Source organism: Gallus gallus, chromosome 3 (genome assembly GCF_016699485.2).
Source record: "Gallus gallus isolate bGalGal1 chromosome 3, bGalGal1.mat.broiler.GRCg7b, whole genome shotgun sequence".
Lineage (NCBI taxonomy): Eukaryota > Metazoa > Chordata > Aves > Galliformes > Phasianidae > Gallus > Gallus gallus.
The window spans coordinates 22,205,258-22,231,151 of NC_052534.1; the positions used below are offsets into that span (position 1 = coordinate 22,205,258).

The 25,894-nt window shown below is 41.3% G+C and overlaps 2 protein-coding genes across 25 annotated transcripts in view; one reads left to right on the forward strand and one right to left on the reverse strand.

The window, feature by feature from the left end:
* Window positions 1–8,697, forward strand: part of KCNH1 (potassium voltage-gated channel subfamily H member 1) — a 193,590-nt gene extending 184,893 nt beyond the window's left edge. For 8 of the 22 annotated variants that reach the window (XM_040697358.2, XM_040697362.2, XM_040697373.2 and 5 more), the window contains 2 exons: window positions 1,540–1,663; window positions 1,929–8,697. The gene's annotated coding sequence lies outside the window, so the exon portion shown is untranslated. Of the gene's footprint in view, window positions 1–1,064; window positions 1,126–1,539 lie in introns of all 22 variants that reach the window. The other 14 variants (XM_046939669.1, XM_046939667.1, XM_040697359.2 and 11 more) reach the window with 14 other exon arrangements.
* The window catches only part of HHAT (hedgehog acyltransferase), a 190,419-nt gene continuing 164,558 nt past the window's right edge, over window positions 34–25,894 (reverse strand). For all 3 annotated transcript variants that reach the window (XM_040697385.1, XM_001234560.6, XM_040697386.2), the window contains one exon: window positions 34–844. In XM_040697385.1, the coding sequence (XP_040553319.1) occupies window positions 747–844 (98 nt within the window). In that variant the 3' untranslated portion in view covers window positions 34–746. The remainder of the gene's footprint in view (window positions 845–25,894) is intronic.

Genomic DNA, 25,894 nt, shown 5'->3' on the forward strand with positions numbered 1-25,894 from the left:
TTAAAGACCAAGGAGCTGTGAGGTCACATGAGATTAAAAAGAAAAGATGTTTGTTTATTTACCAAGAAAAGACCTAGCTTCCTCTTTTTAGATATACAAAAACGTTCCTAAGACTACAAAAGAAAAAAGTTTAAATGAAATTGAGGAAAAAGCAGACTTTGCTACAGGAAGTAAGTAAGTAGAAAAGTGCTTTATGGTTGAAAAACTGCAGCCAGAGAGAACATCAGAAATGTTCTGCCTTAAATCAGAAAGCAATCAAAAAGAACTGATGAGCATCCTGCTGGTCACGGAGTAATGTAAGTGCAGGGCACGGCCCTGGGTGCCCCTGGCCAGCAGCTGAGAGACTGGAGTTTGTCTGAATTGTACAGTGTAGGAGAAAAAGAGTTTTTCAGTATGTCAAAATGGGCAGCAAACATGAAAAGAAACAAAAGCAAACAATGCATAAAGCATTTGTATTTAACATATACAAAATGTGTATCCTGAGGCATGTGCTTTCAACATACGTAGTCACAGAGTCACTGTTCTATAAAAAGAACATAAATTAAATTGCTCGATAATGTCTCTTCACTCTGTACTGTGGTTCACCAGTGTTTCTGCTTAGATGACTGAATTCCCAGTCCAGAATGAGTTAAATGAGCTTTTAGCTCTAACACATTGATGCGGTCCGGCACGTTCTTCTGCAGATAAGTTGTCCAGTGTAGAAAAGTCCCCACCCTGTAAGCTGGCACAGGACTCGTTGCTCTGCGTCACTCCGGGGTCACAGCGTACGAATGCTCCCATTCGATGCCAACGTGAGCGTAGCAGTACAGCAAGCCGAGAACAGTCAGTGTTGCCCATGGCCAGCCTATAAATAGAAAGGCAGACAACTCTCATCAGAATAATTAATGGCTGCTTCACGCAGAAATACTCTTAGGGTGACCAACTTATGACGCTTCTAATTAATTTTATTAGCAATTCAGTATTATAAGTGGAGCCAACGCACCAAATTTGAAAGGGGGAATGTGGGCTGTCTAAAGCTTCAGGGATGCTCAGCTCCCCACAGATGCACTCTTTTCTATTTCCAGTGAATTGGATCGGGTTTATTCCTGCTCTGCATCTCCAAACGATGCTTGCAGCTTTGAAAAGGTCAGTTTCAATCCAGAACTTTGTGGCAGGTTTGTCTGTCAAACTGCTCCCTGAACGATCCCTGATGCTTTGTGCTGGCTGTGGCACTTCCCAGGCATGCACAGTCATAATGTGGGTTATTGAAAATCAGAGCAAACCCAGCTACCTGTTCTGCAGAGCCTGGAGAAATCTCTGATTAAGGCTGCTTTGGATACCCTGCAGCTGGGTGTAAAACTGATGTATGTTCTCTACAAACCAATAGCAGCTAATAGGGTCAACATAGCACTGTGCTGGCGCAGAGGAGACAGCCCTATTTGCCCCATCTGCTTGTTAGATTTATTTATTTTTTTTAACTAAAAGGCATGAGTCCTCCTAATGTATAAAACTTTTGCTGAGGAAATGACACATTTTGTTCTTAATTCCTCTTCCTTTTAGTGAAAGTCACCTTTTCTCACTCAAGCTTTTAAAGCAAAATAAGTACGTCTGGGTGTCACAAGCCAAAAGGTGTACCCCTTCCAGTGCATTTGCAGATGGCTGTAGCTGTAGACTACTGAATCAGGTAAATGAAGCTGCTTTTCTCAATACTTTTCCCAGCATCTCTGTTCATTTTCTCCATTCTCATCTTAGAATAATGAAATTTAGACTTCATAGGTTGAGTGCCCAAAGATTGAGCCCTAATGTTCCCTTTGAGGGGAGGGAGAAGGAAGGAATGTATTTGACTTTTTTTGGTGGGTTCTTGTTGTTGTTGACGTGTGAACTCTGGTTATGTGTATGGCTGGATTTCTATGTGCCATCCCTGAACTAACAGCAGCTGCTTTTCAAAGAAGGGCTTCTGTGCTCTCTCTTGGAGATGACTCTGGTCAGAAGGAGCCTACTGGCACGAAGGACGTTCTTCAGGCTTCTGCAGAAGGGATGGACGGAAGACAGAGCCTCTTCACCATATACCCCATGAAGCACTCTTCTTTCTGAAGGTACGCTCACAAAGCTGTGGGATTAGGCTGCTGGAGGTTGGGTTTTACCTTCAACAGCAAGTGAAAACCTCACAGTGCTTTGTCTGCAGTAATATTTCATTTGAAAGTATGTCAACAGATGAAACAAACCCATACCTTCCCTAGTAGCAATATTCTGTGTCTGCTTTATACAGACAGCCAGCAAGTTGAAAGAGGATAGACACTAGGATAGCTTTATTTATTTATTTATTTATTAAGCAAGGATACTTTGGGGAACCTTGTTAGACAGATATTAAGCTTTTTTTTTTTTTTTAGCACTTTAAAGATGTGACACACGAAAGATATGCCAGCAGTAGTTCTTATGACGTATGACTTGCTTGTTATCACAAGCCAGGGCTCCACATCCTATTTATAAGAGGTCTTGGCAGACTATGTGCGTATGTGGTGGAAATTTCTTCTATATGCCTTACACTTATGGAATTTCTCCTCAGTGCCCCTGCTGTAGGTTTAAGGGCCCTCCTGCCACTATAATCTGGTTTGTGGTAATCCTCAGGGAACATGGGGACTTTCCCCTGTACAGTAACAGGTGTTAGGGATTGCATCCAGCAGATTATCAACTCCCTATCTAATGAAGCTGAAAAGAAAGGGGAAGACGTGACCCACTATTGGAGAGGGAAAAGGAATATTTATTTGAATTTGTTCTTCCCCCGCTGTTGTAGCAGGAGCTGCACAGAGCGCAGGGCAGCACGCATGGGAGAGCTCTGGCTCTTAGACACAGGGTCTGTTTTTTGGGTGGTCTTGCACGGAGCCAGGAGTTGGACTCAGTGACCCCTGTGGGTCCCTTCCAACATGGGATATTCTGTGGTTCTATGTTCTACTTCTCCACAGTCCTGGATTAACTCAGTTCCATGCCATGCAGATTCACAGGAATGCATCCACATCTGAGAAGCGGCCCAAGGAAAGCTCAAAGCAAACAGGGGCTCTGTCATCTGTTTTCACCTCTGTTCCATTTTGTGAGTGGATAGGACACAAACTTATTGAACAGACTGAAGAACTTTGCCTGCAGAAGGTGACATTGCAGGGAAGGACTGAGGCTGAGCCATGCTAATCTAGCAAGGACATCATTTTAAATTCTGTCCAGCATTTTCTTCTGCTGTAAATGACCTATGTGTCACCCTTGTGCATAATCTCTATAATCAAACAGCAGCATGAGCTTGCAAGTTATGTTCACAGGAGCCTTTTCCTTGCTTACACAGTTCCACTTTGTAAATCTAACCAACCAGGAGTTACTGATATTTTCCATAGTTCCAAGGAAAACACTCTGCTATCACGCATAGGTAATCTACTGTACAGTAACATAAAAGAATCGTGCCAGCAACATGTTGGGCCTCTCCAGTTATCACATAATACATGAGCACAAGAAAATAACACTTTGGCTTCAGCCTGTGAGAGGTAAGAGAGAAAGGGACAGTAATTGTGTTTTACATGTTCAGAACTGCCTTACTTGCTGTGGGACCTCAGTGCTGTTTTTAGATGTGATTTGGGCACACAGTCTTCAGAAGTCTTCAAAGTATGGAGTAGTTACTAAATCAATAAAAGCCAGAGAAAGTTCTCTCTTTGAAAAGCTTGACTTCAGGGGCATACATCTGACTTTGATTTGGAAGTAAGCTTCTGTGAGACTTACACTTGGGAAAATCTGTCCTCAAAGAGAACTTCAGTTGTGACAGAACACTGAAGCCACCGCTCCATAAAGGAGCATTCAGGAGACACAACTGTGGGTAGGAAGAAGAGGCACAGGTACTGATCTGTCAGGTAGAATAAAAAGCAACATCAAACCAGCATTTGAGGATAAGGCCTCTTACCTACACTTGCTAACATCCTTATGAGGTAAGTCCCATTTTCAGAAAATATAACGTAACAAAATAAACATTCCAAACTAGAGGTCAGTTGAAAGAAACCTATTATCAGGTCCAACACTTGAAGCAGAGGACAAATACTGCATTTTTTGTTTTTAATTTAATGTTCATTTCAGGTATTTCTCACTTCCATGTGTACCACTGCTACCTGTTAGGACAAAACTGCCTAATAAGATGTATTGCAATCACCTGTGCAGGCTCACAACCATGTACCCATTTCAGGGGGTTGGAAAAGTAAGCCCAACATATCTTTAGATGTTATTAGCATTCAACGTGCAGATGTGGGACTGCTAACTTCAAAGCACAACAGAGGTGATCCAATTGGCTCATGCAGAATTGTTTTGTGGGAAAACATGCATCGTTTTCCAGCTACTGTGTACACAGAGCGTGATACATGCAGCCCTACGTAATGCTGGGCCACTGGGTAATACTGTGTTATAATGTATGCTTACTTCTGTTTCCCCCTGAGTTCATTCCTATTCTGAAGGTATTGAATTAAAATATGAAGGGAATTATAATTTTCCAGTTAAAAAGTGATTTCTGAAGGATATTCTGAAGCTTCACAATACACCCTTCAAAATACAGCATTCAGAAGATAAACAGCAAAACTACCTACCCTTGCAGAGAGGTTCTCCTGCAGGCTCCTTTAAAGTCCCTCCACATTCTAATTCCTTTCAATACACTTCCCTTACTCACATCTAACCCAGACAGGAAAATGGGCATTTTCAATTATGTGCAGAAAAACATCCAAGCACAGCCTTTGTTTTCTAGCTTAAATAATTTTAACAGTCATTAAATAAAGCCATACACTTAAGAAATCTCAATTGAACTGGAACCCATGTTAGCACACAATTCCATTCCCAGGTGTTGAAAAGAAAACAGAAGCAATCATGGAAGTGCTGGAACTATTTGGAATTCACCTAAGATAAGTTAGATTTCATGATTACATGTACAAAAAAATATATATTTCCTTAAATATATAATGGAGAAGAGAAGGCTCTGTGTGTATGACATCAATGTTTATATATAGCTGAAGGAAGAGTGCAAAGAACACAGAGCCAGTGGTGCCCAGTGCCAAGGCAAGAGGCACAGGACAAGGTACAGCAGCATCATTAACTGATGGAAAATTTATTAACATATTATAATTACCCAACTATCACTGAGATTGACCTCTGTGTGCTCTGCTTGAGCTGACCTGGGTTAGCAATGATCTAAGCTCCCTCGTCTGTCCTCCCAGTGGTTAGAAATGCAATTTCTCAACAGTCCGTGCTCTTGAGCGGTGTCATTAATAGACTTTGTGTGCACCATGCTGTAGAAAAGGCTTTGGTCAGGGAAATGGTCTTCATATTATTTAATTCTTTGTAATCTCCTCAGGTTGGGGATGAACTTTTTTTTTTTTTAATTATTATTTTTATAATGCACATTTGAGGATAGGCCCTTAAAATACAGGAGTGTGCATTACTTCTGCCTGTAGCTCAAATCCAGCAGAATTTTAACTATATGAAAGCTTAGCCTAAAGGCTAATTAAGGCTGCTGGATCCTGGGTTTAAGTTGAAGGGTCTGCTAGTTTTTATGATTCATGTGTTCAAATTCAACTGTAGTGCTTTCCAAATTAATGGCCATCTTAGGCATTACAGTCTGCAAATAGCCTGTATCCTCGTGTAGGAGTTTTTACTAATAAGCATTTTACTCCTGTATACTTACAGTTCAGCTCCCTAGACATAAACTTCTGCTGATAATGAACTGGCCTGGAACAAAGACCTAATGCACGGAATTTCACTTGAAGTTGTCTGCTCTGTGGAAGCACTCAAGCCAGAAACATCAAATCAGCTCCACGCATGCATTCAGGAATAACTACAAGTATGGTGAGGTAAGATGCAGCAGTACACAAAGGACAGTGAGTTAAGTTGCAAAAGAATGCATACAGCACACAAAGCCCGAGCATAAAGCACGGCCTTGTTGCTTTGCTGCTACTTTCAGCCTGTGTATGAGAAGACAAAGTTGCACCACTGCCATGATGACGGACAGCCAATTCTGCCAGCTCATGCACAGCCCTCTAAGTCTCAGCTGGGCATCTCCACTGTCCGCCACCACATAAATCAGAACCCAGATTCAAGGAGTATTTATATTCAAGATGCTGCCTTGTCCCACAGTGTCTCCAGGAAAGAGCTCCCACACCTTTCCCCTCCATCTACATTGAAGCAGAGCTGGGAGTAGAGCCAAGGGGAACCAGCCTGGGGACTCCAGGCCAACTTTACTAATTGTCATAGATTTTTAGGTGGAGATATTGCAGATTCAAGTGCGAGTGAAGTCCAGATATTCAGAAAAATCATCGCTGTAAAACAGGAGGTATTTAAAAGGGAAGTGCTGTAAGGATGACTCAGAAGTTGTCCAACACACAGTCTGTAAACGAGACTGAAAAGCACAAAATAGTGAGCTGCCAGGTCAAGATCTCAACCTCACTCAGGTACATTGGCAGTAACCACAAAAGCCTCCTCCTCAGTAGACATGAAGCACTTTCCAGCTAAGGATATTAACAAGTGTATTACATGGTAGTTTGCTTATGTGAATTTTAAATTATGTCATCCTGGAGAATGCTTACATCTGAGACTGTCTGAGGAGCACTTACTGCTGCTGAGGAAAACTGAAAATGGAGAGGTAATAAAGAACGTCATCTGCAGTGCAGGATGACTGGACTCAAAATCAGCACTGCCGAGAGCAGAAAGCTGTAGTCTCTCAGCACTGTCATAATGCAAACAGGTTTCATTTAGAAGATACAGGAAAAATAGATACAGATCACAAAAGCTGTGACTTTTCTGCATTCCTACAGAGAGAGTGGAACCACACATCACCATAGGTAAAATCATTTTGCTTTTATCCTTGATGGCACTAAGGAAAGGTGTGTGCTGACAAGGATTGTCACATACAAGAAAAACATTCAGCATCATTCCAAGTAGGAAACGTGCTAAACACATAGTTTCCTTCAATCAGATTAGCTACAAATAAACAACTTAACAGGAAGCTCAAAAGACAGGGCTACTGTTTTATAAAGCACCCTTGAGACAATTCAATGATGCCAAAACTATTTGCATTGCACAAAGTATGCATATGAAATAATAGTAATAAAAAACCTGCCAGCATTCTTGTTTACAAATGCTGATAAACGCTGTGTGGGTACAGGTATCCATCCAGGAGATGTCTGCCTGCACAGATACTCCATTTCGTCTCTGGAGGCAAAACATCACTGATATCCAGCCATGATATCAGCAGCTCTCCAGATGCTGTGTAATCTAAATCAGGAGCATTAGTTCTCCTTGCACGCATCACCTGATGTGAGCAGAGGAATGTTAGTAACCTCACTCTACATTGTTCAATCATGCTATTACCTGACCATAATTCCAACCCAAGTACTTCTAATTATTGTATAAAGCACAAAAAAATTACAGCAGTTGGGCTTTTTGCTTCACGTTTTGAAGTATAACTTCATAGCCATCAGTATTTCCAACAGGACTTGTCAGAGGAAAAACATCAGAGGCTTTAGGCAACAATCCTGGTCTCAAGCGTATCAGGTAATGTGGGGTAATTCAGCCAAAACCAAAAGCACCTTACTAGTGCAACCATTCCATTTGAATTAAGAGTTTTAAATAAAACACAAGGCAGTGTAAAAGTGCCAGGCAGAATCTTTCAGCCACAGGTGATAATGAGAAAGGAAAATGAAATCAAACAGCTTTAGTTTACTGATTAAGAAGAGGTGGATCTATAAGCTAGAAGCATATGAACTAGAAGTGACCTTCCTTCTCCTCCCAGGTCTTTACTTGAGAACTGCTCACAGCTAACACGAAATGGAAACAAACCAAATAGGAACTCTTGCTGGTCTCTCCCTCCCTGAACAAAAGCTTTCAAAAGCACGACTGTAAATAACAACACATCTTCACTTGGAAGCAAGACAGAAGAGCTACCTCTTCGAAGTGTTTTGCAGTGAAAACATTTCTGAGTAATACACCTGCCTTGCTGTGCAACAGGACAACTCTGTGCTCATCCTCAAATGCCTGTTCAGGCATTCTTAGAATAATCTCCTTAAATACAGCGTGAACAGTTATGGAAGGATAACGCTAGCAAATATTTTAGGGAATTATCCATTGATGGCATTACAGACAGCAATCAAAACGTCAGAGTCAAGAGCCTCCTTCTGTTGCAGATGGACAATGAAGTGTGAGAATAAAGAGCTAAATCCCCAGGAGAACAGACACGTCCCAAGGGCAGAGCTGGCAACGATGCTGCCTGGCACAAGCCTGAGCTGCGTACTGAGTGTCCGTCTGTCATTGAGCAGAGATACCCACGACTTGCAAAGAAAGAGGCTGAGCAGAAGGGCAAGTTAACTTCCCTTCTACAAGAACCTGAATTTCATGATGATTTCTGTATTGATCTAATTAGGGGTCTCCTTCCTAGAATTCAGGTTTGTATGTACAGAATTCCTTCCCTAGTCTTTGAGACCAAGTGCTAGGGATCTCTTGAGCAACCAAGGTCCTGTCAAAGCTCTCAATGGGAGTGTATTTAAACCAGTGATTCCAATATATTATCAGTCACCCGCAAAGACAATCTTTGTGTAAAAAGGTGAAGTGCTATAATTCATTTTCCCAACCCAATTTCTGACTAAGATCTCCTGGAATGATCATGAATGTAAGATGCTTAAGTGATGAATAAAATAATAATTCTTTTATTAGGAAGTATTATTTAAGGATGAATTATTCTCTGCCCTTTCTACTTGCGAGAATCTTTAATCTGCAATTTCCTTTTCTCATCAAAAAATCAGTTATGTTCCTGAACCATATCAGCAATTCTGTGGCATTGCCTTGTCTCTCACAGTGTTAAGAATAAGAAAACAAGTAGTGTGACAAATTTAACAACTACTTCCAACCAGCTATACTAACATTATACAAACTGCAACTTCTTATCACAGAGCCCTTGTACACAAAATGTTCTGCATAACAAAAACTGTTACCTGTTAGAGCTTCATGCAGTAAGGGAAGGGCTGACAACACACAGGTAATTTACATGAACACTGCATATGGGATAACTGCTATACCAGTGTAAAGCTAATACTACAAGTGAGAACAGTGAACTGAGTCTTCACCTAACAGAAATTCAAACATCTTGAGGAATACAAGTGCATAAGGTAACCAAGCAATCTCACAACTGCTTATCAAGCCACAATCAATCAATGCAGGACTAAGGCAATTTCAGTGCTGCTGACCTCAGGCTCTGTGAAGTTATTTCACTTCCACTTGTGTCTTGTTTTCACCGTATCACCAAAGGGGAAAGAAAAGAACCACGGGGCTGTTAATGCATGCAGCTGTGGAAGGACATTGTCACCTGAAGGTGGTAATTGTCCATCAGAAGACATTGACAACGGTTTCCATTACACTGGTGACATATTGCATGAAATGTGATTATAACATACAAGTTAACTGTAGAAAAAGGGCCATAAACAGAATCGTAGAATCATTAAGGTTGGAAAAAACCACTAAGACCATCTAGTCCAACTGTACAACCGTATGTAGGTGGCCCCTTTTTGATAGACCCAATGTTGCACTTCTCACGTGCAGAGCCAGTCTGACTCTGCTGCAGCTCATATAATCATAGCAACTAAATACAAAAATTATCAGTAAAATAGTTCAATTCCATATACTTCATGGGTAAAAGCTTGTTAGTCCGCCATCAAGATCATTTGAAATAATGAAAAATCCTTAAAATTATTTTAAGGTCACAATTAGACAATTTACTTGTACATTCTAAGAAGATACATTCTGGATTTTAGGAGAACATCTAGTGAATTTGGGGAGGAAATATCTCATTCCTTGCTCTATGTGTTAACTGGAAGCATGCCTCTGTGACACAGAGCCCAGACCGTACCTGAAAATACAGATCTAGCTGTGTGCATTGCACAACCTTGAAGCACATCCGAAACAAAATCTAGCAAACCCTTTACTATAACAGAAAACATGGATGAGAAGCTACATCCCCATGCATCATCTTTCAGCACTGCCAGCTGTGGGACGCTTGTTTCTTGGGCCCCTCTCAGGTCTCCTGGGATCAGTAGGAGCCCATCTGATGGAAGGAATTTCAATCAGAGTGAACCTGAATGAGTTTCATACCAATTTGGTAAGCAAGATCAAAATGAGTCTGTCAGCCCAAGCCCCTCTGTCTGTGCACTGAGTGTAACAACGCTCCCTTGCCTTTGGAATCTGCTCAGAGAATGCTCATGACAATTTCCAGTGTTGTTATTATAGGCTGGCTGCTCTCCTTGCTTTCTGGTTTTAAGAAATATTCCTAAAATGCCGCTGGATGGGACTGCTCACAACATTCCTTGCAGGTTAGAAGGCTATACTGGTGGAGCAAAGCTATATAGGAATGCTTTGATTTCTAAAAAAAATTACCAGATTTTGTTTACAGGGATGTCCTTAGCAGGATGTTGCATTTTCTACAAGAAAAAAAGCACCACAATTACCAGCTCCTCTACATCAGAGAACAACCAGGTAAAACACCGTGTCTTGCTAAAAAAATGGTGCCAATACTTCAATTATCTTATTTAACAAAGTGCAGCTTAGTGCTGCTGGCTAACTCCAGCGGGTCAAGGAAGCACATGGAAAGATCACATCTTATTGCACTATCTGATACATGGCTGTCCCACCTTTGCTCCTCTATTTAATCTAATAATAGCAGCACTGCAAACATTTAACAAGACTGCTTATAGTGTTAATATACTCATCTTGCTAAAAGCCAACATACAAGCACGTGCCTCTCACAAAGAAACAAGTGACCCATTTATATACATCAGCTCCATAGCATTCAACTTGTTTCTTGTCTCTTTGTCCAGGCACGTAACACAGCAACACTTGTGTGACTCATTTGTCTCTGCCGCTTTACAGCCTTGATCATGTTTGTTGTTGGTGTAAAGCAAGAACAGATAAATTGAAATCAGCTGTACAGCCCTGGAGTAAGCAAATGGGTATTAGCCCCAGGGGGCTCATGAGGGGTGGATCTGCTAAGCTACTACATCACAAGATGTACGGAACCTATATAAATGCCAGGGCCATGAGGACATTGCCCTGATCAGCCTTATTAGGGGCCCCCAGAGCAGCCACCTCCCCCATCAATACCACCTTGCCCAGCCCAGCTGGCCACTTGCCACCATCGCTCTGCTCCTCATGCCAAGGCATGCTGGGGTAGTGCCATGCTGGAGAGGGACAGGATCCTGCTGGCCTTGCTGCTGTGCCCCACTCCCCAGCCCCAATGGCAGACCCAAGGCTTCAGTCCCTTGCAGCAGCAGGATTTTTCCTAGTCCTCATTTTACACCTCATGGGAGAGGAGCATAATGAGAACTGGCAATGAAGCAGTCATTTCCATTTGTAAACAGGACAACACAAAGGAAGAAATGAGAACAAATTTCCATATGTACAACCCCCTCTAAATATCCATTTCTGTAAGCCTTTCTGCACTGTGCATGCTTCCTTTCTTTACTGGATCAGCCGCGCTGCCAGAATAATTAATTAATTTAGGCAACATCATATCAGCTCAAGGATCCAGTATAACAGAGATGGATATGATCTGTTTTATTTCAAAGATCACAGTTCACGTGTGATGGTGTGACCACACAGATTAGTCGTGTAAATATAATCTGGGACTAATTCATGAATGCCACATCTCAAGTGTGCCCAGACTATTTCCAGACATCTTTGTTTCAAATCACCACACATAAAAAACACCACCTTCTTACATTCCTGTTTTGAAACTGAAGCACCAGGCAAGGAAATGCGTTATGGGAGGTCACAGAGGGCTGGCAGGGCACACACGAAGCCCACACTGAAGCAAGATATTCACCATGTTCACATGACAGCATGCAGCCCTGATGTGAGATGGACCATGCCCTAGGAGGACAACCACCTGGGGAATAGCTGTACAGATCAAAGCTCCTATCAGTCTGTCGACCTCATTCTTAGCATCACCTTTAGGGTCAATACATGGCCCAGAGAACTTTCCTAATGCAGATAAATGTTGTTGGTGCAGCGCAAGAAATGTGAAAATGACACGTTTTAAAACTTGAAGAAAATACCTTATCAGATCTGACCCACTTGGTTGTGGTGGACAGCAGAAGGAAGGCACGTCATAGGAAAACAAACTAACAAAAGGGGTACCCATGATTTTGTACTGGCTGCAGTAAAAACGTGCACGAGATTAATTTAGTTGGGACGACATTAAGCTAGAGGTTGGCAACCCTTGTTATATTGGTGAAAGCCTAGTGCCAAATGAAGATGTCAAGGTGCCTGTCATTTCAGCTGATTAACTGGAGAAGATCCAAAGGATGCAGTTGCTGGGAGTGGGAACATGGCCGCTGTTCTGAAGTTTTTCTTCTGAACACACTGTTAGTCCTGCTCCTGACAATGCGATTAATGTCCTTTTCTTTGGCAACAGGATGCCTAACAGAAAGGCAAGTGTTCCACTTTTTCCCTTACCCCTTTCATTTCAGTTGGATTTTCTATATAAAAAATACACTATATAAATTATTAATAAAAATGAATTTCTCATGCTGAACTACATATTCTGGATGAAATGGAGGAGCTCCTAAAAAAAACAGAAATGTATACATGGTCATTTTATACAACTGATTTTTGCCATAGAAAATGAACACATAAAGAGAAAAGCATCCTCTTACTTCAGCGGTTATTTACTGTATCAGGAAATGTCCAATGTACAATCTGTTTCTTCAGCCTTACTCATTTCTTTCCAAAAATCTTTTGAATGGATACTGGCACACCCAGTACAGATTTTGAACATTCAGCTTTTTGGGTCAAATTTACCAACATGAGAGACAGTATCTTCATGTCTGCTCACTTTGGTTTTGTTTTTTTTTTCCATGGAGAGCAAGGCTGCTCAGGTAATCCTCTGTTCTCCCTTTGGAGAATTATTATTCATTGGGATTTGGCTCAGTGTTCACTTTACTGCAGAATCCAAAGATAACTATGGCTGAAGGACCTTCCTCTGCCCTTTAGTGTTTCATTGAGTACTACGCTCAAGTGAAGAGCTCAGCTCTGGTTGCAAGTTTGTCGTAACAAAGAAGCCTGATTAAATAAGAGAAATTTATCATTTGGCAGACTCCTTCATCCATTCCTTAAAGGAAAAGTCAAGCACATTACTTAATACTTTGATCAGAAACTCTGCTTAAGTCTTGGACTTGCATCCTTGATGACCTTTAAATTATATTTGAACACATCACATTACCGAGACAGGAAAATTACCCTGGCAGATGGACCAAGGTCATTATCAATGTTCTATCATATCTACCTCCCCTTTTGCTCAAGTCTCTGCATCTTCTATGGTATTAGAATGGTAAATTATTTTCTGTTCTTCAGAGAGTGATGGAGCTTAATTTGTTTTAAATCCTAACCCAAACTGCAACAGATGTTGTAATTGTTGGGTGGGATACCAGACAGACTGTGGCACGTCTCCGGTTTGATTTGATATTGGAAGTATTACAGCACAGTAAATAAGAAGGATAGAAACAGAAGGATGACTCAAATTCATTGTCATTATTCTAAACAAAGGCTCTGAAAAAATTAAGATTGAATAGTTAAAATGATCGAGTGAATCTCCAACAGGGAGAAAGAAACATCGGAAGGTGAAATGAGAAGTGAATGGGGGAATCAGTGACAGAGAAATGACGGTCGAGGAACTGAGAGTCAAACTCATGAGTTTGGACAGATTCCTTGGTCACTAAAAAAGATGTGCCAAGAGGCTCACTTAACTCATCAACTCTCGTCTAACAGTCCAGTTAGAAAATGAGCACTGTACATTCCATTTGACAGTAGATGATCTTAAACACATATTTTATGGGAGAGTAAAACAGTCAAGATCTCTTGTTAAACAATACTTGCTTTTCAGAAAAGGAGAAAGGAAAAAGATTCAGTAATGATGCCTTTTTTCAAATCTCAGGCGGCTGCATTTAGTCTTAAGAGTGAGAACAAACAGAGCCCTCACAGCCTGTGAATTAACACAAACATCCCCACTGCTCGCAAGCCTCACACAGCAGTTATACTCCCGAGGTGGCTCAGCTTGCCTTGTGGCTTTGACCTGCACATGCACCCACACATGCAGAACAGATACCAAGGGTTATTCATAGAAGGACACTCCCCCCCCCAGAATGATCAATTTATACAGGTGGTTGCTGCTAACAAGGGTGGTCTTTACATGGTAAAAACGAAGTCCAGCCTTTTAAGCCTTCTTTCAGAGCTAATTATGCTCATCTCTCCTTTTCCAGAGTAAAGACCAAAGTTAGTCTACAGTGGAGCTGTAGGTGTGGTACAAGCTGACCGATAGTTTTACTGTAGATGAATTTATATCTGGCTAACACAGAATCAGTTTACCACCTTCCCTCTTGGAGATATAACCGGATGTGATCTTACATCTCAATCAAGCTTAGCAGAACATTAAATACAAATGCTGCCAACTTCTTTAGTTGACAATGAAGACAACAGTACATAAAGCTGAACTGAATTATTAATGAGATTACTCTTGCAGAGCTCATGTGATGCAAGAAGCTCTCTGCAAAAAAACATTAAGGGAATGTCAATGTTTTCTAAGGAAAAAACCACCATCTTTGATTAATGGATATCTATTTGGACTATACCTTAATTTTGAATCATCTAAAAATCACCATGGAAGCAATCATGTCATCTTCAAAACCAGTAGAAATTTGGCAGAGTACTATATATAATACAGGCTCTTCATGTCATTAGCTTCAGTGACTAAAACATTCATCAAGTGCATGTCCTTGGCTAGCTATAGCTACGGTCTCAGTTTCATGAGAATCTATGGGTCAGCACTGCCGTTGTAAGAGAAGACAGGAAGGCTGCTGTCGGCAGACCTTTGCAGTTGCTTTTTATGCTACTGTGCCTGCACTGAAATGAAGTGATAGATGCTTCCTGTAACACTGTCAATACTGTGAAGTATGAGCAGGACAAAAAAAAATATCTTCACAAATACAGTCAAGACTCAGCATTTTAATATGTGACATATGTGCGTGCAATTGGTACTCTTCTTTGTTTCTTCTGTTTTGTTAGAGGCCAATAACATTGGTTATTAACAGTACTGCCTACACACCATGTTGTAGCAGCAGTGTCCATTGTGTTTGCTGGAGCAGAAATTACAGTGGATCAGATTCCCAGAGGGAAATGCATGGCCCTGGGAAGCCTCTGCTGGCATTTGCCCTGGAGCTGCCCCCAGTGCTGGGCTCAGCTCTCTGTCTCCTTCAGCAGCTGCTCCATGGCTCTTTGAGCCAACAAGCACATAGATTTTCTGTACACTGTGGCTTGTGCTCTCCCACACCTAGATTTCATTTCTGCCCAGCACTGTTAGAAGTATATCAGACTTTCCAGAATGGTCTGGCTGGCAGAAACTAAACCAAATGCATCCCACAGATGCTTACAGATGCTGTCCTTAATGTTTCTTAGGAGGCACCAGAGGCTCGGGAGGGCTGAGGACATCCCATGACTCCCTTTTAACTGAGCAGTAAAGCTGAGGGCAGATTTTCAGAGGAAGGAAAGCAAGCCTAAAGCATCATGAAGCACTCTAACCTGTGCATGACAGACACATACATTAAGACAGACAATCCTGGAGGAAAAAAGGGGGATGGGACAGTAAGAGCGATTTTCTCTTACATGATACTTTTTGCCATTTCCTTCAGACTGTCAAAGCAGGTAAATGCTAGCTGTCTCTCTTAGTTTCTCTAGTTTTCATCTCACAGCCTTTCATCAGCCATGCTACTTAATAAGATAAAGCTTGTGCATTTGTCTCTAAAGCAGGAGCCAGCTTTACTAAGACTGTTCAGAAATGCTTATTGCAATGTAAAGATGATGCCTCTCCGTAAGCCATCGTGACTTTATAAACAAGGACACGACCTTTCTAAACGTGGCACAGGTCACACACATCAAGATATGCCTAATTCATGGAAACTCCTATTTACAATGCAGTGGATGCACTGCTATCACTGAAAACTTTACCTGCTCAAGCAGCAAGGTTCCTGCTGAGGAACCACTTCTGGCTCTACCTTCTGTGCAGTCGGGCTCCGTTCATGAGCCCTCCAGAGAACTCGGTGCCTAAGCAGTGCTGTGAAGAAGCACATTCCGAAGGAGGAATGGGCTCTCACAGGCCCTGGGACTTCACTGTTCAGCAGCAAAATGATATCACTCTAGCAAAGCTATATTTCCCTTACAACTAAACTCCACATATCAGTTCACACTAAAATAAGGTTCAAGCCCTGTTCTACATGGCATTACTGGTAGTAGTCACAAGAGTATTCTTGCCATTACATGCTGTTTCAACCCAGTGAAGAGCTATATTGAACTGGCATGGAGCATGAATTTATGCCAGATGTCCTACTAGTGCAGCCTGTGGGTGTTCCTGCATTTGCAGAGATGCCCTTGCACAGGTATGGCCCCAAGCATATGAACTGGAAACGCAGAACCCAGCACCAGCTAGACAGAAGCCCTGTTGGCTCTTCCCTGTTTGAATCGTGGTCCTCCTAAGAAATCCCAGACTAACTCCAGGCATTTGTTAGTTCTTGAGAAATTTGGCATTTTGAAGTCACTCTATATCCCCCAGGGTCACTTTCCCCTTTGTGTGCTGGCCAGAGCTTAATTATTGCAGCTCTCTAACTACAGCTAGCCTCTGTCCCTCACACCAAGAGGGAGTCAGTAGTTTTCCCCCAGGAAGCACAGTTCATTATGAGCTGCTGTCAAGTATAAAATAGCTTTTGGCTCCTTAGATTTTTTTTTTGTCTTGCAGCGTGACACAGAATAAAAGGCAATATGCATTGAACTGTTTACGTGACAAAGGCACTAGGGCCGCTACACAACTTGAAGCAGTTCAATAGCTGAAAACAGCCACTTCCTGCAGTGAATTGATGTGACAAAACTTGGACTCATTTTTGAGTCAGGCAATAGATCTTCAGCCTAGGAGACAGCAGCAAGTGTATCAAGTGCACGCTGTATAAAATTCAGTGTGCAGCTCACCTCAGCCAAGCTTTCTGTGAGACAGATACCATGCGTGGAGATTTCTTACATTACCACCTTGATGGTGCTTCCTAAGGAGGTGAAGGTGTATGCGAGAGAGACAAAGACAGACTACACTAAATGTTTCAGTGTAGGTGGGATAAGCTCCTAATGAAATTTTCATATGACACTATAAGCTCAGATTTAAATAGCATGATCTTTAGAGGTAGAGATGAACCAGACATTCAAAAACGGTGCTGACAAAACCATTGAGGATTGGGCCATCCATCTTAATGGAAACAGGACCAAGTTCGTGGGGCTGATGCCATTGGTTACGTGGTGATCTTCACTCTCAGCAACTCAGGCAGAATTCATAAGCGCTCAGTAATCTGGGGACTTATTTGGGAGCATCTGAAATGTTGATGCCTTCCCTAGAAATATGATGTGCTTGTGACAGTTGTTAGGGGACTTCACATCAATGAGTAAGAAAGAGGAGAAATGGCCACCTAATGCAGAACGACCCAGTTGGACGACAAGATCTCCAACATTCCCCTCCCAGACTCCCAAGCATATCCCCCACACCTTCTCACCTAAAAAACACATTAAGTAATTCAATAAGTAGCAACAATTGAGTACTGAAATGATGCATCTCCCTAGAAAAAAGGTTGGAGCAAAGGACAGGAAAATAAACAACTTTTTGTCTGCTTCAGTGAAAAAAGTAGGTTCAGTGTTATATAGATAGATCAAAATCCATCTCTAGAATGAAGCTTGTTTACCAAATAGCTTCTAGACTGCTGTGAAGTTTTAGATCTTCTACTCAAACTTTCATAAAACACTCAGAAAACAGGTGACGCTTGCTTCTGTTCTGATTCCCTTGAACAAACTCTGCTATAATCCCTCCACCTATCAACTTCTCTGCACACTTGGCTACCGCTCAGCTGCCAGCTTATTTGCCTACCTGACCATTCCGTGCATGGAAACCATCCCACCCTTTAATCATCCCTGTTGTTCTTCTCCCAAACCTGCCAAGCTCTGCTATACACCGCTTCTCACATGGGGCAGGCTGCAGGGACTGCCAAGCTCAGCAGCTGCCTGCACACAAGCTGCAGCATGTTTAACTGCTGCTTGACTATGAATACTGCAGCATGTAACACATCCCAACCAGGACTGAAAAACATGGCAGGAGGGTGGAAGTCCACTGGGAGGAAGTCCAAACAAAGCAGCAGGCTTTAATGGGGACCAACTGAGGTGGGGATAAGAAACAAATGCAGGAGAGACTGTGCATAAAGCAGGTAGCACAAGAGGAACTGTCTCAAAAGCAGGACCATACAGTCAAGCTGTCATGTCCAGAGAAGAGTGCAAAACTACAAAATGGAGCAGGAAGAGCAGAAGGATAAACACCACTTTCCACATTGTACTGACTCAAGACTATGTAAAAACATCCATATACATTTAAACCATATGTTTATGGCTGACAAACACTTGTGAAGGATGTGTCTATGAACTGGCTTATGGTAGCCTCAAGTACCACAGAAGCCATCTATCAACTTTAAGATTCTGTCCTTCTGTCCTAACACAAAGGTTCAGCTCAGACTCCAGTCCAGTTTACACCTGTGCTAAGTCAGCCAATAACATTTACATATCAAAACCAGATGGAAGCAGGACTTCCTTCATCGATGTGAAGGAATGCAGAAGTAAAATCCCTGAAACCAACAACAAAAAAGCAAGTGAAACTTTAGTGGCCTTATAGTGAGAAATCTGAGGTTCTCCTGACCCTATTTATAATATGTTAATTCCATCTCTTCCAGGATTAGTATGATACAAAAACATTAATATTAGTCATCAGTCTTCTCCTAATTTCACTGTAAGAAAAAAGTATGCAGTCTTATCTCAGCATGAATAAATGCTCAGGGTGCAAACATACAGAAATATGTAGGTAGATGCACATATTTGTTTGAAATTATCCTGTCCGTCAGTACTTATTCAGTATCTCTTTAACTAGCAGGTGGGAAATTTCACTGCTATTTTGCAGCTCATCCTACTGGAACAGATTTGGAAGCCATGGAATTTTTGAAAGGCTTGGTGACTTTGTAGGCTGTAAGGAGAGGCTGTCAAGGGATGCCTCATTAGAACTCAGTGGGACACAAGAGAAGCAAGCCTGTCCCTTGGATGTGCTGGCCTTGGCTACCAGCTCCCTGCATGCAGGGTTTGCCTCAGTGAATGTTGTTCAGTTATCTGAGGTACTTCAGGATTAGAAAAAAAAACAAACAGAAATCATTCCTTAAGAACCAAAACCCAGATCCTCTTTGGAATTTCCTTTATAGCTTCTGTTTGTCACTGATCAAGAAACAGTGGTGCAGGAAGCTTGAAAAACACAAATACACAAAACAGTCTGAACCCAGGTTCGCCTTCACTGTGCACACAAAACACTCAACTCAGCTAAAAACCACAGAGCAACACAGATTTACTTCTCTGCCATGCTCTTAGAATTTCCATTAAGAGACTTTTCTCCCTGATATTTCCAATCTTCTTTTCACATTAAGGGATCTTCAGAGGTGGCAGAAGCAATCACCTCCAGGCTCTCCTAAATGAGCAGCTCCAGCCTTCCCAGGCTTTTGCTGAATACAGACATGCACCACCACAAACCAACCCCAGAACACCAACAGAACTAACAGACAGCTCTTCTGCAAAGGAAAAAGCAACTTTCAGGAGATCATAGGATCATTAAGGTTGGAAAAGACCTCTAAGGTTATCTTGTCTTACCCTCAACTACCCATCAATATTGCCCACTAAACCACGTCCCTAAATACCACACCACCATGTTTCTTGAACATCTCTGAGGACAGTGATTCTATCACCTCCCTAGGCAACCTACTCCAGTGCCCAACCACTCTTCTAGAGAAGTTTTTCCTAACATCCAACCTGAGCCTCCCTGGTGCAACTCAAGGCCATTCCCTCTCATCGCTGTTATCTGGGAGAGGAGGCTGACCCCCTCCACCTTACCACAACCTCCTTTCAAATGGTCACAGAGAGCAATAAAGTAATACAGCCTATGGAACAACCTCTACCAAGATTGTTTCTCAATAATTACCATTGCAATAGCAGCAAAATTCAAAGTGGAACTTATATTTTCTTTTTCTGGGAAAAAAAGAGGTAACTTCTGCCAGTGGTATGAATTCAGTTGCACATTACTTCAGATCTGCTGCCCGAGGACAGGCTTTGCAGCTCAGCACGTAGCAGATGCTGTGCAAAGTAAGGAGAAAGAGATCACCCAGCTCCACATTCAGAGGACTTTTTCCCCCATGTGACTGTACACGGTAAGTCCAGATCTCTCATCAGACACCCACAGCTGATAATTACCTTTCATTTTATGATTTAAACCAAGCCTGCGCAGCAGAAGACCAAGTGTGAATACGATAAAACAGAAAATTTAACATACAGCCTCCTGATGTCCACAAGATCTGTTAACCTGAGAAGTTCAAAACAGCAATGCCAGGCACTTCAATGCAGCTGCAGCATCAAAGCGCTTTGGGAACTCCATGTACACTGCAATAAAGGACCAAGAGTTGCTGTGGCTTAAATACGCCATGTCAGAAGACTTCCACCAGCTTCCCTAAGGGCTTACTCCTAATCACATGTACTTCACATCCAAATCTTCCAGACTCCTTAGTTAATTCAGTAGTCACTGTGAGTAAAACTCAGTGTCATACATAGATTTAGACAGAGCATTCAGGTAGACAACAGACATACACAATAAACACACCTATTGGAAAAAAAGCAGCCAGCAGCTCATGGCAACTTCCTTCCATGGTAGAAAGAGGGAGAAAAGAGATGAAGGCACAGGCTGTAGTGCAGCAGAAGACTAGCACACAGCAGAGGGAGGAGACATGAAGTGGGAGCAGCGAAGACTGAGGAGTGGAGATGTGGATGGAGCAAAACCCATGAGAAGTAGGAGGTGCAAATGGTGTGGCACAGGGCTAGACTTGGAAGCTAAGGCACAGCTGGCAGAGGAACAACACATTCAATGAACATTAGTAGTAGTATTCATGACCAGATGGAGATAAAGGAATTTCAAATGGTTTTTTTTAGAATGTAAGCTGCATTTTAATGCATCTTACTTTTTAAATAAGTTGGTTCATTTTACATTTTAAACAAACTATGACTTTCTTGGACATCTGAATTTTCTGTAAGATCCTGAAATAATTTATTGAAGAAATACTGCATTACTGAATCATGCTGTGAAGCTCCAATACGTTAAAGGGTGATGATTTTATAAGACTAGAAATGGAATAAATAGAAGCAGTAGCTATGGATGTCAATTCAAGCTTTATAAATAATGCAGCAAGTAATATCATGAAAGTATCAGTGTGAGAGAACTTCTGCTCTATTTTAAGTACTTGTCTACTAGAAATGCAATTATTTTTCATTCTGAGCATGAAAATGAGCAACTTCTGTCCTCAATTATTTTCAGCTATAGTTTTCTTGGGAGATACAGGAAGATTTTTATTTTTATTTTTTACAGTAGCTAAAAATTAGAAACAGACTACGAAGCTAAAACCAGTGTTTGGTTTCCTCTTCTAACCCACAAACAGAAAGTAGCAGAAAATGAAGAGCCAGTATTAAAGAACTCAAGGGACACAGAATAGAATCATAGAACCATTAAGACTGGAGATACCACTAAAAACACCTAGCCCAACCACCAACCCAGCAGCACCACATCCACAGAACCATATCACTTAGTGACACAAGTTGCAGACTTTCTGGCCAGTCTTAGATGTCCAAAGGTGCCACTGACTTCTTTGGTGCTATTGATAATCCCCCCAAGCACCAATTTACTTGTTGCTATTACATACACCTACCCAGAATGTACATCCTCAGACACCAAAGTTTTGATTATCAGCATTAGGTTTTCCTCATCAGGGTTAGGTTTAATCTGTCTGCTCATTAGATAAGTAAAAAATGTAAAAGCCCTCAAGAAATAATTTAGTATGAAATGTACTTTTTAGAACCTATTCTTTGTGTCATCTTATTTTACTATTAAATGGCTAAAATACATAGAAACTGTACTGGCCAACCAAAATATAACCTTTTCTTCTTAAGGAAAATTAATACACATATCAAAGAATTAAGATAAAAATGAATTTCCTTCTCACCAACTAAGTGTAAGTTGAAGGCACTGTGCAGCAATGGAAGGTGACAACAGTGCCTTCTACTAAGATAGGAGCATGGTTATCAAGGTATTCATCATGATTCAGTTTAGAGAGCAATTAAAAAAAAAAAACCAACAAAAAAACCCATCCTGATTTTAATTAACTCACTTTGGCCTGTGGTAGACGTCACACTTCCTGACGGTATTCTTATTCTCATTACAGCACTCCAAAAGTTCATCACTATTACACCTGGCAGTACTGCAGCACTGTTCACAGTATCACAGCAAAGCTTACTCTGAGTCTCTCCACTCCTGACCCCAAGCAGAGCCCTTTCCCTTCACTGCTCCCTAAGCTAGGGCCCTCTCCTCCCTGTTTTGCACAGGTGTCTACCAGTTGCTCAGCCCCAGCCTGCTGCTGCCCAGATGGGGCTTTACAATGGGCACCCTTACTGCACCCTGCCGTGTCACAGCCAATGGGCCAAGCCACTGCTGCGCTGGCAATGCCTCAACCCCTCTCCACCTTACCTTAAAAATGGCACCTCAGTGTGGTCCTTGCTTGGTACAAAGAATCTCCTCTATCAAAAACAACGTAAACTACACATAAACTTGCAGTCTCTGCTTTTATCGCTGTTCCTGTGCCCTGCTCTTCCATTAAATCCATTCACGTTAACATGATGCACTATGCTTTCTGATAAATTTCATTTAAAAAGTAATGCAATGAAACCACTGAAAACCCAAGTCAATAACTGCATACAGAGAAAGACAACATGTGTTTTTACTTATCCCGAGGAGCAGTGGCTGGATTATATGAAAGCCTCAAGGGGTCATCTGTAGAGAACAGGCGTGAACTGCACCATCAGGCACAGAGCTGTACAAATTAAAAGCGAGAGGAAGATGTGTGCAGCTCATCAACACCAGCAGCATTTTTTTTCTACTTCCCTACAGTGTATTTGAAAGCAGTGTGTCCATTTTAGAGTTTAACAGTATAGAGTTTTAAAACATTGGCTTTTCATAGAATTAACCTATACTTCAAAAGACCTCTGAAATAAAGCATAAAAGCTATAAAAATATGAATTCCCTCCTCCTCCTTCCTATACTTTGAAGAGCACTTATGTCAAGAAATTCCTACATTTTTAATGCATATTTTTTATTTTTGATTTCAAGAAAGTACAACAAACCTCTGAGTGTTGACACTATGTTAAATCTGTTTGCTTCCCACAAACGGTCTTATGACTTGCACGAGTGAAGTAATCTTTCTATATTCAGGAGCAATGTCCAAACATTGTTTTAACCTTGGAGCTATGAAAAATCAAAAAGCTCGTGTCCTCTTTCCAGTGGTGCAAAGCATCCCTCCTACTCCTATCAGGTTACAAGATGCTAAACAATAAAAATCATGCTATTTTTACCATCTGCCATTCCATTTATCACTGCATTAAAACTACACGATGACTTTAGCAGGCAAAGGAAATGATCTCAAAATCTTAAAGATAAGCAAAGCCTCCTGTCACAGTACAGACCTCTGGCTGAGGGGACGGTGACATTCAAAAGATATAAGTAACAATGCAATGAAAGGGATTAAAGATTGTCAGGCTATATGTAATGTTCAGACGTCACAATATTTTCCTAAGCGCATTAAGTGATAAAAGCTTGCATTATTAAAAAATAAATCAATCTCACACTAAGGCTTCTTTCCTGCCTTTTTTTTTTTTTTTTGTGCAATTGCTCAGATTTTCTTATAAAGAGCTGAAGCTTTTTAAGAAAATTTATTCCAAATAGAAGTTTTGTAGCAATATGGCACAAAATCACGTGTTTATCCATTCTCAGGAGATGATAAAAGGTGAAAGGTGATACTTCTTTATTCAGTTATGGGAGAGAAGTGTACTACTTAGCTTATTTGCAAGTGATAACTAGGTTAAACAGCCCAAGAATTGAAATGCAGCACTGAGACGCTCATCATTATGGGGAAATGGTCTTAAATTGAGACAGGGGAGGTTTAGGTTAGATATTAGGAGGAAGATTTTTACACAGAGGCTGGTGGTGCACTGGAACAGGTTGCCCAAGGAGGCTGTGGATGTTCCATCCCTGGAGGCATTCAAGGCCAGGCTGGATGTGGCTCTGGGCAGCCTGGTCTACTGGTTGGCGACCCTGCACATAGCAGGGGGGTTGAAACTTGATGATCACTGTGGTCCTTTTCAACCCAGGCCATTCTATGATTCTGTGATCATAACTTTAAAGAGCATTGCTTTTAAGTATTTTGAATCAAATTTAGTAGAGCCTGTTTTCATCAGTGACAACTACATGGTCACAATCAGTGCTCACTGGAGATCTTCGTTTAACCAAATTCATACAGTTTAATGCAGTCTCTGTATGAAATGCAGGAAAGCAGTTTGTGAGAAGAACCAGGCCAGGAAGCTGAACTTCAGCATTTCATGGCTAACAGCCCGAGTTCCTGTGTCAGCCGCAAGGTCCTCACTACGAGCAAATCAGGAGAATTCTGTTTATAATAAATGCAGGCAACCGATAAATATTACTGCAACCAGTCAATTGTGTGACTGGAATGTCAAGCTTCAGACAATGCTGGTAGCTAAATTGCCTCACTGAGCAGAAATTATGTGGATTTGAAAGGATTATAAAAGGATAAATTATCCCAGCTGTTCTCATTCTTTTAAGTCACTTGTATGAAAATATTTGCTGCAGGCAGTATTCTTCTGCTGCTTAATTTTCATGAACGCTTTACAGCCATGTAGAACAGCAGAGCTCCTACTTACTGGATAATGCTCATGCGTGGCAGACAGACAACCAACATGATCATTTTCCTTTCCTCTTTCTCAGGAATCAAATCAAGGGCTTACCATTCTAAGCAAAGTTGATCTCTTCTATACATCGTTGGTGAACTGGCAGACAACTCATTCCTGTCCTGTTTGAGGAGCAGAGTAGAGTGCTAGTTACCATGAAACTGCACTATTAAGTTTTTATTGTCTTGGCTCATCATTTTCAACTGATACTTCCATTGTCAACATTAGAAATTAACTACCAAAGAATAAGGCAGGAAGTGAGAGAGGTGATGATGCCCTGAACTTCAACATTAGTGCACGCAGAAGGAAAAGAAGGCAATACCTTGTGATGATACATGCCCTTGTATTTCCTGCCTGACACCATCCTCTAGAAATAAACATCTGGTTGTCCATTGGGTGGAAGAAAAATAAGCTGGATCAAGAACTCTTTTTTTCCTTTCTTCCTTGCTTCCTTCTATGAACTCAGATAAAAGATCACGACCATCTACCAGCCTTTTCCACATGTACATGTGGAACTTTCTTTTGAGCCAGAACAGCTTGATAAAGTGTGTTATAAAACCATGCTTAACCATATTTAGTGATTTTAAAATGTCAGCAATCTTTAAGAGTGAAACAATCTTGGTTTTCCTTCTCTGATGAAGCGAGATATTGCATTTTAGAGTGAGACCGTGACCACATATTTTCTGTATTTAATATAGAGTATGATCGCACTCAACAAAAGGGGAAGACAGGATAAGAGACCTTCTCAGTTTAGCTCTTTTGTTATATTAACCACATTCATTACATATTCAAGGGGATTTAAATGGATGCCAGACCAAAAGAAATAACTTCAATTACTTTAATTAGTTTTCCTTCAAAACTGCATATAAAAATGACAAATAGGGATGATCAAACTGTTTTCCATATACTCATTTCTTAGTCCCCCATGAGTGCG